The sequence below is a fragment of the Zea mays genome, chromosome 3 (assembly GCF_902167145.1).
Source record: "Zea mays cultivar B73 chromosome 3, Zm-B73-REFERENCE-NAM-5.0, whole genome shotgun sequence".
In the NCBI taxonomy this organism is placed as follows: domain Eukaryota; kingdom Viridiplantae; phylum Streptophyta; class Magnoliopsida; order Poales; family Poaceae; genus Zea; species Zea mays.
In genome coordinates, this window is record NC_050098.1 from 181,489,021 (window position 1) to 181,508,635 (window position 19,615).

The 19,615-nt window shown below is 48.9% G+C and overlaps 2 protein-coding genes across 2 annotated transcripts; both read right to left on the reverse strand.

Moving 5' to 3' along the window:
• Window positions 1-212: 212 nt before the first annotated feature.
• Window positions 213-1,640, reverse strand: LOC103650980 (acidic endochitinase). The gene is made up of 2 exons (XM_008676576.4): window positions 866-1,640; window positions 213-739 (listed from the first exon to the last, which is right to left on the reverse strand). The coding sequence occupies exons 1-2, from the start codon at window positions 1,381-1,383 to the stop codon at window positions 334-336; spliced, it is 924 nt and encodes a 307-aa protein (XP_008674798.1). The 5' UTR covers window positions 1,384-1,640; the 3' UTR covers window positions 213-333.
• A 219-nt stretch (window positions 1,641-1,859) lies between these two features.
• Window positions 1,860-4,817, reverse strand: LOC100502186 (ribosomal protein). Its single transcript, NM_001196663.1, has 6 exons — window positions 4,760-4,817; window positions 4,304-4,339; window positions 3,503-3,722; window positions 2,968-3,133; window positions 2,188-2,393; window positions 1,860-2,099 (listed from the first exon to the last, which is right to left on the reverse strand). The coding sequence occupies exons 2-6, from the start codon at window positions 4,306-4,308 to the stop codon at window positions 2,046-2,048; spliced, it is 651 nt and encodes a 216-aa protein (NP_001183592.1). The 5' UTR covers window positions 4,309-4,339; window positions 4,760-4,817; the 3' UTR covers window positions 1,860-2,045.
• Between the last annotated feature and the right edge of the window lie 14,798 nt (window positions 4,818-19,615).

Genomic DNA, 19,615 nt, shown 5'->3' on the forward strand with positions numbered 1-19,615 from the left:
CAAGATAACGATAATAAGCACCTCCTACAAGATGGGTTTGGAAAATGTGAAAAATATGCACATACATCAGCTATAAACCCATTTTGTGAGTACACATGGGGCTTCCATCCACTTGGAGCAGACCCATCATATTGCACTCGGAAAAACTACAGCACAACGAAACGATCATGATTCCTTTTTATTCAACTGCGTGCGAACATTCACTGCACTAGAGAAAGCTTTCTCTCGCCGACTCTGTAAGACGTTGCACGAACATATAACATACTTACATAGGCACCCAGCCACCAACAAAGGTGTTCGACACCATGCATGCAGCAGCCAGCGCCTGAAACATCAGACGTGTCTCTTGATGGCGTCGCTGTAGCCCGTGTGGTCGTCGTAGAACTTGGCCCAGAGCATGACGCCGCCGTACTTGCGCGATCTCCTGATGAGGGGGAGTACCTGCGACGTAAGCTTGCCGGCGGGCACGAACCCGGTGCCCGCCGCGCTCTTGGAGGCGGGCAGACCGAGGAAGATCTGTCCCGCCGGCACCGACTGCCACCTCTTCCACGCGTGCAGGAACGCGCGGGGGCCAGCACTCACCTGGCACGGAGGGTTGTTGTAGAACTGCACCCACACGAAGTCGAACAGCCCCGTCTTGATCGCGCCGTCGTCCCACTCGTCCGGGAACGGGCACTGCGGCGCCGCGCTCAGAAGCACCGCATTGCCGTCCTTTTCCTTACCCATATCCTTGAGTTCCCTGCATGCGTGTCGTGCAGCAGCCATGTCAGGACCGTGTGCTGTGCTCACTAGTCACTACGAGCGCGCAGCGCAGTGCAACGACGACGACGGCTCGGCTGTGACTGAGCGTCCGAGTGTTTATGACCTGGCGAGGACGTCCCAGTACTTGGCGCCGCCACGCTCGATGTCGAAGTCGACGCCGTCGAGGACGGCGTCGCCGAGGGGGCGAGACGACGAGTTGCCGCCCAGGTAGTTGTTCCAGAGGTACTCGGCCACTTCCCGCGCGTCCCTCTCTGACGCAAGGCCGTAGCTGCCGTCCGCGCCGCCGATCGAGAGCAGGACCTTGACACCGCGGCGCTGGCACGAGCGGATGTCCTTGCTCAGACACTTGCAGCCGCCCGACGAGGGATCGCAGTGACCGGCAAGGTTCAGCTCCGGCGTCTGGCCCTTGCCGAACTTGTAGACGAAGGCGATGACGACGAACTTGTAGTTCCCCGACGCGCACGTATCGGACAGGGACGACTCGCCGTCGTTCTGGCCCCAGTACACGGCGATGCTGCCGGCGTGGCATGTGGCAAGGATCGCCACCAAGACGATGGCTACGAGCTGCAAATGCAAGCGAGTGAGTTCTCGAGCTGCCATGTTTTGGTTCTTAGCGGTCATGGTTGGTTGATGCAGAGTCTGCTTTAGCCAGGTCTCCTTTTTATAGCTTGGTTTTGGAGGCGGTAACAACGGTCATATGTTAACGTAGATCATAGAAGGTGACGTCAAAAACTGAACTACACCAGCACATGCGACAAAAAAATCTGTGTTTGCGCCACATTCTGTGTCAACATGATACATTATGAGAGACACAGCTTGATTGAAGCCCAGGAGAAACCCAAACGGAACAAAACTCCAAACTCTACTCTTCGGCTAGTCCAACGTCCCAACAAGGATACACCAAGATTCTTTCAATCCTATGGGGAACGCATAAAAATCACCACGGCCAGTCGGCAGACAGACCATACCGTAGCTTCAAACAATGTCTACACAACGACAAAATGCTCCAATTCCAATGGATGCTGTTAAGCAAGCAGGGCAAAAAACTAGGCTACCGTACGGATAGGACTCAAGGACATCGTAGCCCCCGGCCTGTGGGTGACGAGAGAAACATTGAAATAAGGTAACAATGTCATAGGTTCGGTATCAAGAACAAAACATCAAGTACAAGACCAAGTTTGTAACTAGATAATCCATAGTTGCTCAAAAAAATGGATGGTAGGGAAAATGGCAAGTGTCCAAGCACTCGAGTCTCCTGGAAATTCTAAGCCTAATTGGAAAATTTAGAACAGCCGGTACACCTTTCCCATAGTGCTCTTCAGGTACAAGCATCTCACCTGCAAACACACAAGATGACAGTTAGCCCAGTGGATAGTCATATTTTAGAACATAAGCATTAATTTTATACAGATGTGAGGAACATACATTCTGCCAATTCTTTTTCAAGAGCGACACGAGGAAGTTGACACTCATTTGCACATTCTGGAAGATCTGCTTCTCATCCATGCCGCAGTTGCCAACAGCAACACCCATGCAAAGCACCTTCTTCAGCTGGAACTTAACTGTAGCCTTTGTCTCATTAACCTTGGACTCAAGGGATTCCTGGTGTGTCACCAAGGTAGGGAATTTTCCTGCAGTAAAACACGATTCAAAAGATGAGTGCAGATCCTTAATGCACCTTATCTATGTGCAGTTGTAGGTCTACCTGTACACGTGAGTGTGTAGTGTTCCCAGATCAGAGGCTTCAAAAATAGAACAAAATAAAAGACTACTCCCTCCGTTTCTTTTTATTTGTCGCTGGATAGTGCAATTTTACACTATCCAGCGACAAATAAAAAGAAACGGAGGGAGTACGTCTACAAACTATGTACAAACATGGAACTATATTATCATCGTGCTTTGTACCAAGGCCACTGTGGCCTATTCCAAACTAGCATACCCTATTAATTGGCAGCTACCCTCTGGAAGAAAATTAGATTACGCTCCACAAGAACAGTAATTGTCTGCACCATACTCAGAATATATACTAATATACAGTTTGATTAACAAAAATGAAAAAAAGGTATTTAAGAAATCTAGGGAAAATAGGGATCAAGATTCAAGAAACATCTACACAGATAAATGTAGAGGTTAAGCTCAATAAAAAACAGTAACATAACAACAGACTATATTGACCCAAAGTACAGAAAAGGAAGAGGTCCTTGCCTGCCTTGTTAAGACCAGGACCAAGAAGACGAGGAATTTGCTTAATGATAGCCTCAGATGCAAGGAAAGCATGGTACTTCTTTGCCAGCTTCTTCACTAGCTTCTTGTTTTTGTTCATCTTCTTGAGGGCTTCCACATCCATATTGTCTATACCTATTCTCTCTGCCTACATACAGCATAGTACCATCATTAGAACAAATATATCAAAACAAAGGCAACCAAGGCATTACCGACACTTGTTGATTTCATGGAGAGTTATACTATATATAAGCCTAAGACATAAATATTACATAGCAAATAGTGCTATGCTGAATATGAAACATTTTAACAGCACAGGATAGCATTGCACATAAGCAGAAAGGCAAGGGACTAATGTCAGTTAAATTGCTAAATAGTTTGATCATGTACAACAGCGCCTTGCTGAAGAACTTTGTTAAGCTCATATTCGCTACAAGAGCAAATAATTGAATTCCTGAGTACCAAGTAAATTTACGCCAAAAAAAACACAGGACGAGATGATGGAAGCATAACATACCTCCTCAACATGCTGAGCATCACCAAGCATGCAAACCTTCATCTTAGGGCGAGGGATGTGAGGCAGCTTAACAGAACCGCTGAAGCGCTTGTCCTTTTGAGGGTCATAGTTCTTCAGTCCAATTTGTAGCTCAATGGTTTCAACAAATTTGCGCTGCTTCTCACGGGAATCATTGGTAATTGAGGCAATCGCGTCCCTCAGAGAATCACTCTGCAGCTTACTGAAACAGAGAAAGATGAAACAATTAATTGCATATTGCATCAAGGAATTTTAGTTTTATTCTACAAAAAACGGTGTCTAACATGTGCGTAGCAAAGTTTGCCTTAGATTTACATATATTTATTGACATGACATTTGTTAAGAAACCAATCCCAGGGAAGAGAACTGGTTGCACCAGAATAAAATAAAAAGGAGCAAGAAACAATTCGGCAACTAGCTACAGAAGTATTTTACAAAACTGAACCTGCAGAACACAGAAGCCTAATCTAACACAACAAGCAACGGACTAATAAGACATACAAAACCCTGAAAACAAGTTAGACACTCCTCAATCCCCCCATTCATATAAGTACAGGTAAAGGAACCAATTAGCATTAAGAGAATTGCTGGCACGCGGATTTACAAAAATCACACTGGGTCATAAAAAAGTCCAAGCATACAAGTAAAATCTGCCAAATTTATACAGAAACTGATACAATGTTCTCTTAGTGAACTCAACGAGTGCATAACGTTAGATAATCATATGTTCAACAGAGAAAGCACCACGCATCCACAGTGAGACAAAGAGAAGCGTGGCGGTACCTCATGGTGCCGGCGCCGGAATTGCGAACAGCGTTCCTGAGAAGAGACGAAAGTGTACGGTGTGAGATTAAAGGAATAACTGCATTGGCGTGGTAACTTGGCAATGGCGGACCTAGTAAAGCATGTACACCCAATATTGTTTTGCAGAACAATAAAAGTTAGGTAGGCATAATACATCCATATACTTATAATTATATTAGATCCGGGTAAAGGTTTGACCCAAATTTGACAAAACTTGGTGTGGTAGTGCAGAGAGAGGTAGAACTAAAACATACAATACAGTAGCATCAGTTCAACACACCTTGTCACCAGTTCAAAAGAACATGGAAAATTGACAACGGGCACAGTCCTTTACTCCTTAGCGTGCATATAAAGCAAATTTGCATCTAAAACATGTTGCCCTTTCCACAAAACAGAACTCTAGATTTCCTTAGCGTGCAGGAAATTGGAACTCACCTTCGCGAGCTCACGGTTGTGAGGTGTAGCTGTCGTCGGGAGAGGAGAGCGCCGAGCAGCGAACGGCGGCGGCGTGTGGGCAGCTGCTGCTGGGAATTAAATACCAAGAGGCCTAGGGTTATAGCGTGGGCTGGGCCGGCTGTGGCTCTTCCGTGGGCTAAATTGGTAGGAGATATACTTGATTCGGTAGCTTTTTTCTTTTTATATTAAAAATTATCGAAATTTCAAATTTATATCAAGACTTTGAAAATGACATTTATCCACGGCCGAGATGGTTTTTTTTCTTTTTTACGACATGGTCTCTGTCGTCCGGGGGCTGGGCGACAGGTGAAAGGGAAATATGACATAGTGTTATTTTTATTTGTTTTGGTGATTAAGAGTTTAACCTATGGGCTTGAATTAATTATCTTCGTACAAGTATGAACACATGTCCATAAATATCTGTCCCCCATCGACAGCAACCAACCCCAACGGTTGTTTTATTGGTTGATGTAATACTCAAAAGTGTAATAAAAGTGGATAGAGATAAACCCATTAGTTTGTGGCCTCTACTATTCATTGCATGTGATCAACACTAGTTAAAAGTGGGTAATTAGAACCAAGAACACCTAAATAATCTGTGCATCATGCTGGATCTTACTTTGTGTGCATTTTGTGATGATATAAAAATATGGTAAACAAAAAAAAATAATATAATAATTATGTTAATACCCCAATGGGAAATTAAATCCTAAAAGAAATTCTAGAGTTTGGAAAAGAAATTCTAGAAGTGAAACCAAAAAGAGAAAAGATATAAAAAATAATATAAATAATAATATATCTTCAAAGTAGTACTGTTTATGGCGCAATATCATCTGAGAATATTTGGTCACAAGAGTTTGAATTAAATTTGAACACAACTTGAATTTGAAAAGAGAAAGAAAAAGAAAAAGAAAAGAATAAAGGGAAGAAGTCTACTACCTCGGTTTGGGCCCAAACCGGCTACACAGCCCACCAAACTAATACACCCGCGCGCCTCGCTTGCGTGTGGGGCCCCTGGCCAGCCACTCTGCGCTCACGCTCGCGGCTCGCCCTTCCTCAATCACCACCAGGTGGGACCAGCACGTCAGCGCTTTCTTCTCCCTGGGCGCTTACCAGCTCAACGCCGCCGTACCAGAACCCGCTTGCCAAGCGCGCGGAATCCGCGTGGGATTCGCACTCACCGTTGTGGCATCTGGTGTCAGCTTGCGTACTACCTCGAGTCACTGTCGGGTGAGCCCCACTCGTCAGGTTCGCCTTTCCCCAACGCTGCCGTCGCAACAGCACGCTCGTCCGTCGGGTCCGCGGCGAACTCTACGCGTGGGTAGTTGCAACCTCCACTGCTGGCACGAAGCTCAGCTTGACGTGAACCACCCTTTCAAATAGGCATGGCGGGTCGCCTCCTCTCTTCCCTCGACCTTTCTGTACCCGCAGCCATCATCACCCACCGACCACCGTCGCGAGTTGTGAGGAAGGGAGCTCAAAGCCGCCGCATCCCCACCTTGCCTCCGTTGCAGTTTGATTCCGCCGAGGGTGGGCCGGGGTGAATCATCAACCAGTGTGGGACTTTGGCCAGGGCGAATTGGATCGCGGGAGCTCTTGGGGCGGGCTTAATTCCTCGCCGAAGACGTTCAACGCTGTGAATCCGCCATCCAGCGTGTTCGGGTGTTCCCGTGAACTGGACTACGGTAAAACTCCTCCCCCCGTCTTCACTGGTTCACCCTCTATGCGTAACGACTGATAGATGATAGATAGGGGCGACGGTGGGCAAGATCGCCGTTGCCGGCCATGCTCTCCGCCGTGGAGAGGTGGCGGCGCGGCCGTCCATTTGGCTAGGGGTACAGGATGGCCGTCGACCGTCCGATCCAGTGTGGGCGGCGGCGATCAGATCCCTGGCATACCCGTTGGGAGGATTGATCTGAGCCATTGATTTTGATCCAACGGATAGAGTTAGATCTGGATCCATTAAAATCTGACCGTTGAGTTCGGATCCGATGGACAATAGGTCGTAGCGGTTCATTACAAAGTTGATCTAATCTGGGCCACGCATGTTAGATCTGACGGCTCTGATTATATGATACCCCCTTCGCGGAACAAAATTGCACAAGAGCCCCTACGCTTAGTAAAAATAGAGCCCGCAGTCCAGCGCCTGGCGCTCTGTGCCTTGGGATTCTTTCCCAGGGACCCCTGAACTTTCTGAAAAATGAGGCTCAGTCCAAAGTAGATTAAAAACAGAGAAATAATTATAGAAATTCATTTTTAATACAAAAACAAATCTAGAAAGTTGTAAAATGCATAGAAAATTCATTTTAACTCCAAATTGAACCATTTCAATTTCTAAAATTTTGTAATAATATTCTATATCATTTAGTGTCACTGTTTTTACATGAAAACAGTAAGAAAATTAATTCCTCATCTAATCCTATTTTAATCACATTAAACCTTAGGAAATTCATAACTTGAATTCTATAACTCCAAATTTAGTGATTCCAGTTCCTATGATCTCATTTTAATGTGTAGATTTTTACTGTGTATTTTATTTACATGTTTGGTGTGATGTTGATTTTGGCTATACTATGTATGTATTGTGTTGATGCGAGTAGACGAGCAAGCCACTGTGGAATCTGAGGTTCAGCAGGTAGAGATAGCTGAGCAGGAGCTCATTGAAGGCAAGTTGTGCCCTTGATCACTTACTTTTCCCAGCCATGTTCTTATTAATTATAATGATCTGCATAGGATAATTTTGATGGGACCCAATAGGTCACCCTAGTTTTGGCTATCTTTATACCTTGTTTACCACTGAAGTATTTTTGGGTAGTACCTGCTATTGCTTTATGTGGATTTGGGTATGAAGATACTTTATTCATAATTACTCTTTTATTCTCTTTTATTATTATTGTTCATGTTAAGATCATTATGTTAATGGGAACATGGAGCGACCACCCGGGAAAACAGTGCTACCACAAGGGTATAATGGGACGCCCTTGGCTGATTAACTAGGAAAGCTAGTGGAGGTCTTCCTTACCCGAAAGGGGCAAGGGCAGTGGGGGAGTGGTCAGTGTAGGGAGGTCCTTGTTTGATTTTGCTGCGATGGCGGTCAGGCAAGAACCCTGCACTGGAGCTTCCTATAAACTGTAGCGGGATTTCTGAAGCTAGTGGAACTTTGTAAAGGCCTCGTAGTGTTACCCTGCCTCGCCTCCTCGGTAGAGGTGTATGGGATTGGCCATCTCTTGGCAGATGGGTAACATGACTTGTGGGTAAAGATGCGCAACCTCTGCAGAGTGTAAAACTGGTATACTAGCCGTGCTCACGGTCATGAGCGGCTCGGACCCTCACATGATTAATTTATGGAACTTAAATTTAATTGGACATTTGCATCGCATTTGGGATTATTTTACTATTACTTTTCTTTATTATTATTAAGGTTTGGTATTTACTTACACCTAGTAATTGCTAATAAAATTTTGACCAACTTATAAAAGCAATGCTCAGCCTCAGCCTTTACTTCATTGATCAGCCTTACACTTCATGAACTCCCACCTTTGGTGAGTTCATGCCACATTATTCCCCACAACTTGTTGAGCTATGAACGTATGTGAGCTCACTCTTGCTGTCTCACACCCCCCCACAGGAGAAGAACAGGTGGTTCAGGTGGAGCCAAGTATCGAGGAGTTTGATCTGATCTAGGTGGCGTTTCTCAGTCGACATTGGCGCCGACGATCCTTAGTTCGTTTTATATTTAGTCTTTTACTTTGTAATAAGTCTTCCGCTATGTAATAAATACTCTGATGTTTTATGACATTTATCTCTATACACTCTGTTATTATATATGTTGTCTTCTTTGGCGCATGTATGAGATGCACCCGGCTTTGCCCTTTAAAACTGGGTGTTACAGTTGAGGAATATAAATATTCATCAACCACATCTACTCCAACTATCCAAGCATTCACTACTCCTCATTCAATACAAGAACAATGTGCAACACTTCAAGACACAAAATCAAAGCCACCGATCCGATCAAAGTCCCCAATTCAATTCTAGTGCATTAGGACTTGTGAGAGGATCTCTTGTGTTTCTTGTTGCTCTTGTTTGCTTGGCTTGGCTTTCTTTTCTTTCTCACTTATTACTCTCAAGCTTTATAAGCGAGGCAAGGGACACCAATTGTGTGGTGGTCCTTGCGGGGTCTAAGTGACCCGTGAGATTAAGAAGAAGCTTCACTCGGTCTTGATGACTGTTTGAGAGAGGGAAATGGTTGAAAGAGACCCGGTCTTTGTGACCACCTCAACGGGGACTAGGTTCTTTGGAACCGAACCTCGATAAAACAAATCACCGTGTCATCCACTTTATTTTCTTGGTTCATTTGTTTACCCCTCTCTCCCGGACTCGGATTTTATTCTAACGCTAACCCGGGCTTGTAATGTGCTTAAAGTTGTAAATTTCAGTTTCTGTTTATCCACCCCCCCCTCTAACGCGACTTTCAGCATGGGTACCATAGGCAGCAAATCAGAGGCCCTCATCCCTCGCCTCCACCACTTCCAAGGTTTCGTAGAGCAGGAGGGGAAGGGATGAGGCGGATATACCTGTTCGTTGCCAAAGAAGGACACGACGAATATCTGGGCATCTGTAGACGACATAGGTAGTATACCGCTAGATATATAGGGAGAGAGCACGCAAGTGGAGAAAGAACCCCAGCCGGAGCAGCTCCAAACCAAGAGGCACTCGCAGCAGGCGTCAGTCCGAGAAGGGCGAAAGAATGCGAGTGCCTTCCCAACCCTGGACCTGCCGAAGTGACACAACACCACCACCAACTCCGTAGCATATGTCGATTGCTGTCACGCTACAGGCCTTAGTTGTCCAATATCTTAGATCTGGACTCCTCATCGCTAAGATAACCTAAGCGTGGCAGACGCCATCATGTCCTCCTCGACGGCACGCACGGAGAAAGGCCAGGAGCATGACTGACTCGCCCCGTACTCGTGTCAACGAGCGTCGGTCGGCTCGCGGCTGCGACCGTGGGCGGGGGCAGCAGGTTGGGGTGGAAAAACATGGCGAAGGCAGGGTGAAAGCATCTAGGCCCCTGGTTGGTTTTAGTGATTAATGACAACGTAATATTATATGTGACTAACGTATGTTTTGCAGAGACAAATGGTAAGTTAGGTCGCATTACAGGTAGAAGTACTACAACGGTGAAAACAATCCCAGAGATAAGAACTCGAAGCGACGACTAAAACGACGAAACAAAAGGTGAAGGACTACGGAGTCCGAGTGTCAAGGAGATGTGGACACTCGTGATTTTGTCGGGGACCATAATTAGGGGTACCCCCAAGACTCCTAATCTCAGCTGGTAACCCCCATCAGCACAAAGCTGCAAAGGCCTGACGGGTGCGATTAAGTCAAGGCTCGGTCCACTCGAGGGACACGATCTCGCCTCGCCCGAGCCCAGCCTTGGGCAAGGGCAGCCGACCCCGAAGGATTCACGTCTCGCCCGAGGGCCCCCTCAAGCGACGGACACACCTTCGGCTCGCCCGAGGCCCAGTCTTCGTCGAGAAGCAACCTTGACCAGATCACCACGCCAACCGACCGTATCGCAGGAGCATTTAATGCAAAGGTGGCCTGACACCTTATCCTGACGCACGTCCTTCAGTCGACTGAGCCGAAGTGACCGCAGTCACTTCGCCGCTCCACTGACCAGTCTGATAAGAAGACAGCGCCGCCCGCGTCGCTCCGACTGCTGTGCCACTCGACAGAGTGAGGCTGACAGCGGCCAAGTCCGGCCTCGGGCGCCATAAGAAGCTCCGCCTCGCCCGACCCAGGGCTCGAACTCAGGCTCGGCCCCGGAAGACGACGAACTCCGCCTCGCCCGACCTAGGGCTCGGACTCAGGCTCGGCCCCGGAAGACGACAAACTCCGCCTCGCCCGACCCAGGGCTCGGACTCGGGCTCGGCCCCGGAAGACGACGAACTCCGCCTCGCCCGACCCCAGGGCTCGGACTCGGGCTCGGCCCCGGAAGATGACGAACTCCGCCTCGCCCGACCCCAGGGCTCGGACTCGGCCTCGGCCTCAGCCGACGGTCTCCGTCTCGCCCGACCCAAGGGCTCGGACTCGACCTCGACCTCGGAAGACATACTCGACCTCGACCTCAGAGGAGCCTCCGCCTCGCCCTACCTAGGGCTCGGACCGACCACGTCACAAAAGGGGCCATCATTACCCTACCCCTAGCTAGCTCTGGCTACGGGGAACAAGACCGACGTTCCATCTGGCTCGCCCCGGTAAAACAAATAATGATGGTGCCCCGCATGCTCCATGACGACGACGGCTCTCAACCCCCTTACGGAAGCAAGGAGACGTCAGCAAGGACTCGACAGCCCCGACAGCTGTCCTTCCGCAAGGCTTCAGCGCTCCTCCGACGGCCACGACATCACACGAACAGGGTGCCAAAACCTCTCCGGCTGCCACGACGGCATGTACTTAGGGCACTAGCTCCTCTCTGCTAGACACGTTAGCACACTGCTACATCTCCCATTGTACATCTGGACCCTCTCCTTACGCCTATAAAAGGAAGGTCCAGGGCCCTCTGAAAGGGAATTAGGCTTACACCTAGTTGCTAAATAATTTTGGTGGTTGAATTGCCCAACACAAATAATTGGACTAACTAGTTTGCTCTAGTGTATAAGTTATACAGGTGCCAAAGGTTCACACTTAGCCAATAAAAAGATCAAGTTTTGGGGTTCAACAAAAGAGCAAAGGGATAACCGAAGTGTGCCCTGGTCTGGCGCACCGGACTGTCCGGTGCACCACCGGACAGTGTCCGGTGCACCAGGGGACTTCACACTGAACTCTTCACCTTCGGGAAAATCCAGAGGCGCTCCGCTATAATTCACCGGACAGTGTCCGGTGCTCCAAGGAACGGCGCCTCAGGAACTCGCCAGCTTCGGGAATTCGCAACGGCTAGTCCGCTATAATTCATCGGACATGTCCGGTGTACACCGGACTGTCCGGTGTGCCATCGAAGCAACAGATACTTCGGCACCAACGGCTACCTGCAGTGCATTGAATGCGCGCCAGCGCGCGCAGAAGTCAGGCACGCCCATACTGGCGCACCGGACACTCTACAGTACATGTCCGGTGCGCCACCGGACATCCAGGCGGGCCCAGAAGACAGAGCTCCAACGGTCAGAACCCAACGGCTTTGGTGACGTGGCTGGCGCACCGGACATGTCCGGTGTGCACCGGACTGTCCGGTGCACCATACGACAGTCAGCCCCACCAAACGGCTAGTTTGGTGGTTGGGGCTATAAATACCCCCAACCACCCACCATTCATTGCATCCAAGTTTTCCCACTTCAACTACTTACAAGAGCTCTAGCATTCAATTCTAGACACACCCAAGTGATCAAATCCTCTCCAAACTCCACACAACGCCCTAGTGATTAGAGAGAGAGATTTGCTTGTGTTCTTTCGAGCTCTTGCGCTTGGATTGCTTTCTTCTTTCTTGATTCTTTATTGCGATCAAACTCACTTGTAATTGAGGCAAGAGACACCAACCTTGTGGTGGTCCTTGTGGGAACTTTGTGTTCCAACTGATTGGGAAGAGAAAGCTCACTCGGTCCGAGAGACCGTTTGAGAGAGGGAAAGGGTTGAAAGAGACCTGGTCTTTGTGACCACCTCAACGGGGAGTAGGTTTGCGAGAACGAACCTCGGTAAAACAAATCCGCATGTCACACTCTTTATTTGCTTGCGATTTGTTTTGCACCCTCTCTCGCGGACTCAATTATATTTCTAACGCTAACCCGACTTGTAGTTGTGATTATTTTTTAGAATTTCAGTTTCGCCCTATTCACCCCCCCCTCTAGGCGACTTTCAATTGGTATCAGAGCCTGGTTCTTCATTAGAGCCTAACCGCTCGAAGTGATGTCGGGAGATCACGCCAAGAAGGAGATGGAGACCGGCGAAAAGCCCACTACAAGCAACGAGAAAGCCCTATCGGGAGAGTCCCGCAACAAGGAGAAGAGGAAGGAAAAGAAGAAGGAGAAGAAGACTTCTTCCCACAAGTCGCATCGGAGTGGCGACAAAATAAAGAAGATGAGGAAGGTGGTCTACTACGAGACCGACACTTCATCACCTTCTACCTCCGGCTCCGACGCGCCCTCCATAACTTCTAAGCGCCATGAGCGCAAGAAGTTTAGTAAGATCCACTTACATTATCCTCGTACTTCTAGACATACTCCATTACTTTCTGTTCCATTAGGCAAACCGCCAACCTTTGACGGTGAAGATTATGCTAGGTGGAGTGATTTAATGAAATTTCATCTAATCTCACTCCACAAGTATATGGAATGTTGTTGAGTTTGGAGCACAGGTACCATCCGTAGGGGATGAGGATTATAATGAGGACGAGGTGGCCCAAATCGAGCACTTCAGCTCCCAAGCCACAACCATACTCCTTGCCTCTCTAAGTAGGGAGGAGTACAACAAGGTGCAAGGATTAAAGAGCGCCAAGGAAGTTTGGGACGTGCTCAAGACCGCGCACGAGGGTGATGAACTCACCAAGATCACCAAGCGGGAAACGATCAAGGGGGAGCTCGGTCGCTTCCGTCTCCGCTAAGGAGAGGAGCCACAAGATATGTACAACCGGCTCAAGACCTTGGTGAATCAAGTGCGCAACCTCGGGAGCAAAAAGTGGGATGACCATGAGGTGGTTAAGGTTATTCTAAGATCTCTTATTTTACTTAACCCTACTCAAGTACAATTAATTCGTGGCAATCCAAGATATACACTAATGACTCCCGAGGAAGTAATCGGGAATTTCGTGAGCTTTGAATTTATGATCAAGGGCTCACGGAAGATCAACGAGCTTGACGGTCCTTCTACGTCCGAGGCTCAACCAGTCGCATTCAAAGCGACGGAAGACAAGAAGGAGGAGTCTACACCGAGTAGAACACCCATCGACGCCTCCAAGCTCGACAACGAGGAAATGGCGCTCGTCATCAAAAGCTTTCGCCAAATCCTCAAGCAAAGGAGGGGGAAAGATTACAAGCCCCGCTCCAAGAAGGTTTGCTACAAGTGTGGTAAGCCTGGTCACTTTATAGCTAAATGTCCTATTTCTAGTGACAGTGACAGGGGTGACGACAAGAAGGGGAGAAGAAAGGAGAAGAAGAGGTACTAAAAGAAGAAGGGCGGTGATGCCCATGTTTGTCGTGAGTGGGACTCTGACGAAAGCTCTAGCGACTCCTCCGACGACGAGGACGTCGCCAACATCGCCGTCACCAAGGGACTTCTCTTCCCCAACGTCGGCCACAAGTGCCTCATGGCAAAGGACGGCAAAAAGAAGAAGGTTAAATCTAAATCCTCCACTAGATATGAATCCTCTAGTGATGAAAATGCTAGTGTTGAGGAAGATAACTTGCGTACTCTTTTTGCCAACTTAAACATGCAACAAAAAGAGAAATTAAATAAATTGATTAGTGCCATCCATGAGAAGGATGATCTCTTGGACTCCCAAGAGGACTTCCTAATCAAAGAAAACAAAAAGCATGTTAAAGTTAAAAATGCTTATGCTCTAGAAGTTGAGAAATGTGAAAAATTATCTAGTGAGCTAAGCACTTGCCATGAGACTATAGACAACCTTAGAAATGAGAATTCAAATTTGTTAGCTAAGGTTGATTATATTGCTTGTAATGTTTCAATTCCTAATCTTAGAAATGACAATGATGATTTACTTGCTAAGATTGAAGAATTAAACATGTCTCTTGCTAGCCTTAGGATTGAAAATGAAAAATTGCTTACTAAGGCTAAAGAACTAGATGTTTGCAATGTTACAATTTCCGACCTTAGAACTAAAAATGATATATTGCATGCTAAGGTTATAGAATTAAAATCTTGCAAACCCTCTACATCTATCGTTGAGCACACTTCTATTTGTACTAGATGTAGAGATGTTGATGTTAATGCTATACATGATCACATGGCTTTAATTAAACAACAAAATGATCATATAGCAAAACTAGATGCTAAGATTACCGAGCATGACTTAGAAAATGAAAAATTTAAACTTGCTAGAAGCATGCTCTATAAAGGGAGACGCCCTGGCATTAAGGATGGCATTGGCTTCCAACAGGGAGGCAATGTCAAAATTAATGCCCCTCCTAAGAAGTTGTCTAATTTTGTTAAGGGCAAGGCTCCCATGCCTCAGGATAGCAAGGGATACATTTTGTACCCTGTCGGTTATCCTGAGAGCAAAATTAGGAGAATTCACTCTAGGAAGTCTCACTCTGGTCCTAATCATGCTTTTATGTATAAGAGTGAGACATCTAGTTCTAGGCAACAATCCCATGTTAAGTTGCCTAAGAAGAAAACTCCTAGTGCATCAAATGACCATGACATCTCATTTAAAACTTTTGATGCATCTTATGTTTTGACTAACAAATCCGGCAAGGTAGTTGCCAAATATGTTGGGGGCAAACACAAGGGATCAAAGACTTATGTTTGGGTACCCAAAGTTCTTGTGTCTAATGCCAAAGGACCCAAAACCATTTGGGTACCTAAAGTCAAGAACTAAACTTGTTTTGTAGGTTTATGCATCCGGGGGCTCAAGTTGGATTATCGACAGCGGGTGCACAAACCACATGACAGGGGAGAAGAAGATGTTCTCCTCCTATGAGAAAAACCATGATCCCCAACGAGCTATCACATTCGGGGATGGAAACCAAGGTTTGGTCAAAGGTTTGGGTAAAATAGCTATATCTCCAGACCATTCTATTTCAAATGTTTTTCTTGTAGATTCTTTAGATTACAATTTGCTTTCTGTATCTCAATTATGCAAAATGGGCTACAACTGTTTATTCACTGATGTAGGTGTCACTGTCTTTAGAAGAAGTGATGATTCAATAGCATTTAAGGGAGTGTTAGAGGGTCAGCTATACTTGGTAGATTTTGATAGAGCTGAACTCGACACTTGCTTAATTGTTATGGGTTGGCTCTGGCACCGCCGACTAGCCCATGTTGGGATGAAGAATCTTCATAAGCTTCTAAAGGGAGAACATATTTTAGGATTAACAAATGTTCATTTTGAGAAAGACAGGATATGTAGCGCATGTCAAGCAGGAAAGCAAGTTGGTGCCCATCATCCACACAAGAACATCATGACGACCGACAGGCCACTGGAACTCCTACACATGGACCTATTCGGCCCGATCGCTTACATAAGCATCGGTGGGAGTAAGTACTGTCTAGTTATTGTGGATGATTATTCTCGCTTCACTTGGGTGTTCTTTTTGCAGGAAAAATCTCATACCCAAGAGACCTTAAAGGGATTCTTGAGACGGGCTCAAAATGAGTTCGGCTTGAGGATCAAGAAAATTAGAAGCGACAACGGGACGGAGTTCAAGAACTCTCAAATTGAAGGCTTCCTTGAGGAGGAGGGCATCAAGCACGAGTTCTCTTCTCCCTACACTCCTCAACAAAATGGTGTAGTGGAGAGGAAGAATAGAACTGTTGGAGCGAAGGCAGAAACGCCACCCTTCGCTCGAAGTCTCCGCTGCTTAGCCGCTGCTTTGACAGAGACAAAGCAGGCAGGGACACCCTTCGCTTCAATCGGCACCAGACGAAGACCGGCGACGAAGGCATTCCACGGTGCGGCCTCGTCCAGCTCAGAGGCCCACGTGCGTTCCGGCCCATTGTAACGGGCCCTGCGTGGCCGCCGCGTGTTACGGGCCTAATTTGTAAAGGTATCCCTGTAATTACAGTCTGTAACCCTGCTTTATGGGAATATTCTGGGGATAACCTAGGTAGCTGAGGGCACATGCGTCCTTAACACTAGGCGCTCGGCGCTCGGGTACCTATAAATACCCCCACACAGTGCCCGTGAGAGGCCTGGTGAATAGAGCTATTTGCCATCCACGCGTAACCCTACTGTCTACATTGTTCACCCCTGTTGGCTTTCTCGCGACTGATAGCGAGTTCCAACATTTGGCGCCCACCGTTCGTGCTACGACAAAACCACCCGCGATGGCACCCAAGAGAGCTAACCCGAAGGCTGACGAGGCTGCGAAGGCAGCACTGCTTGCCGCAAGAAAGGGCAAGGCCCTCGCCCTCACCCAATCCACCCACCAAGAGCCCACTGAAGACAATGTCCCCCGCACCTGCGAAGACGACACCTTCCGCACCTGCGGGCCCGAAGGACAATCGCAGCCGCCCCCAGGCTTCGCCCCACTGGAAGGCGCGGATCTCACCGAAGACGGCGAGGTCCTCGGCGTCTCAACAGAAGAACAGCTACAGCTGCGCGCCCTACGCCTCAAGAACCGCAATCTCCAGAGGCAGAAAGAGATACTGGAGGCCAAGCACCAGCGTGTGTCCGCACTAGCCAAGGTGCGGCAAATGATACGCGACGAGGAGCAGAAGGCCCAAGACCTCGAGCGCGAGATCGCGCTGATGCAGCGCGAAGGCCACCTCGGTCTACAGCAAGAGCCACCCCTCCAGCAGCGCGCACAACCGGAAGACACCCGCGAAGGCCACCTCGGCCTCCAGCATGGCCCACCCCTGCAACACCGAGCGCAGCCGGAGAACCCGCGTTTCCCCCAGCATGACTACGCCTTCCAGCACGGCGCGCCATTCCAAGGGGTCAACTACCTCGACGAGCGAAGTCCCCTGGCGCCACACCTGCAAGTGACACCTTGGCCAGCAAACTTCCGAGCAGGGACTTATCCCAAGTACAACGGCAGCACCGACCCGGCGCAATACATAATGAGTTATCAGGTCGCCGTTGCATCCGCCGGAGGGGACGACGCCACAATGGCGAAGTCTTTCATCATCGCCCTAGAGGGCCCAGCACTCACCTGGTTCACCAGATTGCCTCCGTTGTCCATTGATTCATGGAGAAGTCTCAGGGACAAGTTCCTGCTCAACTTCTAAGGGTACCGCCCAGACACCGACGCCCTGGCCGAGCTCTCGCTTTGCAAGCAGCTGGAAAAGGAGACCCTGCGGGAGTATTACCGCAAATTCCTAACACTCAAGTCACAGCTACCCTCCGTCGATGATCAGATCGCTATCCACTACGCCATCAGTGGCCTTCGTGCCGGCGTCCTCTACAGTCATTGTATCAGAGATCCACCCAAAAACCTCCAGGAGCTATATCAGCTCTTTGAAAAATATGCCAGATCCGAAGAGCTCCACCAGCGCAAGGTTGAGTCACAACGGAAGCCCAAAGATGCCCCGCAGTCCAGCCGCACATGGACGAGGACTCCGCAGCCAGACTCCGGTCGAGACGGCCGCAGTCAGCAGCAAGTGCACAACATCGCCAACCAGCATCCCGCTGCCGACCCCCCTCGCCGCCAGGAGTATCCCCCCAAGGCCGCGGAAATGGAACTCGTGGCAGGGGCCGAGGGCGCGCACAGCCGCCGCGCCGATTCTACTGCCTTTTTCACGGCGAGGACTGCGCCCACCAAACCAAAGATTGCCCCGAAACGAAGGCCACCAGAGACAGAATGGCATGGGCGCAGCCAGCCGACAACCCCAGAATTGTCGCACACAACTACCAGCAACCCCCTCCACCATATATCCACGCCCCCGCTCCGCATCCACCGCACCATGCTTACCAACACCATCAGGAAGTACAAATCGTACCTCCTCCACCCCCACCTCCACACCAGCAACACCAAAACATCCCCCATGCCCCGAAGCAGGAAGACTTCGCCGATCAACCATATCGCGGAGTCATTCACATGATAACGGGGGGGGGGTCAAGCACTGACTTCGATACCAAGCGGCAGAAGCGGGACCACTACCGCAGCATCAACCATGTCGCCGTCACTGGACCAGTCGTGCAGACAAAGTGGTCCCACATACCGCTAACCTTCGACGCACGAGACGTCGACCTGCGCAGCGCCCCCCACAACGACGCCATGGTCATCAATTGCAGCGTGGCAGGCTGGGACTTACACAAAGTCCTAGTCGACAACGGCAGTCAGGCGGACATCATCTTCCTCCACGCCTTCGACCGCATGGGCATAAGCCACAGCCTGCTCAAGCCTTCGGACAACCCGTTGTATGGCTTCGGCGGCAAGGGCACCTTTCCCGTTGGCAAAATAGAGTTGCCCCTCTCCTTCGATGTAGCACCCAATGCCCGAAGTGAGCAGGTAACCTTCGACATTGTCGACATGGTATATCCATACAACGCCATCATGGGCCAGGGCTCCATCAATAAGTTCGAAGCTGCCATCCACGGGCTGTACCTATGTATGAAGATACCAGGTCCGCTAGGCGCTATTACGATCTACGGCAACCAGCAGACGGCGCGCAACATAGAGCGGGACTTCGTGCCTGGTCAGAGGAACGTGCACTGTATCACGACCCAGCGCGAGGTCCCTGCGCCCGCCAGCCCAACCGATAAGCTGCAGGACAAGGCACAGTTGCAGAGCCAAGACGGGATCAAGACTGTCCCCCTCGATCAGGCCACGCCCAAGCAGACAGTCACTGTCAGCGAAGACCTTACCTCACATGAAGAAGAGAAGCTTCTCTGCTGCCTGGCCAAGAATAAAGATGTCTTCGCCTGGTCCGCCCTCGACCTGGTCGGAGTCAGCCGATCCATAATCGAGCACATCTTGGGAATTGACCCTTCGGTGCGACCAAAAAAGCAAAGGCTTCGCAAAATGTCCGACGAAAAGACAGAGGCCGCCAAGGCGGAGGTGCACCGCCTCCTAGAAGCTAAATTCATCGAGCCAGTGGCTTACCCCACGTGGCTCTCCAATGTCGTAATGGTGCAGAAAAAAAGCGGGAAATGGCGAATGTGCATAGACTTTACCAGTCTCAATAAGGCCTGCCCAAAGGACAATTTCCCGTTGC

Coding starts and splice junctions, on each gene's coding strand:
- LOC103650980 (XM_008676576.4), bottom strand. CDS start 1,383: ATGACCGCTAAGAACCAAAACATGGCAGCTCGAGAACTCACTCGCTTG. Junction 740..865: donor TACTGGGACGTCCTCGCCAG/GTCATAAACACT, acceptor ACACGCATGCAG/GGAACTCAAGGATATGGGTA.
- LOC100502186 (NM_001196663.1), bottom strand. Junction 3,134..3,502: donor ATGCTCAGCATGTTGAGGAG/GTATGTTATGCT, acceptor TGCTGTATGTAG/GCAGAGAGAATAGGTATAGA. Junction 2,394..2,967: donor TCCTGGTCTTAACAAGGCAG/GCAAGGACCTCT, acceptor GTTTTACTGCAG/GAAAATTCCCTACCTTGGTG.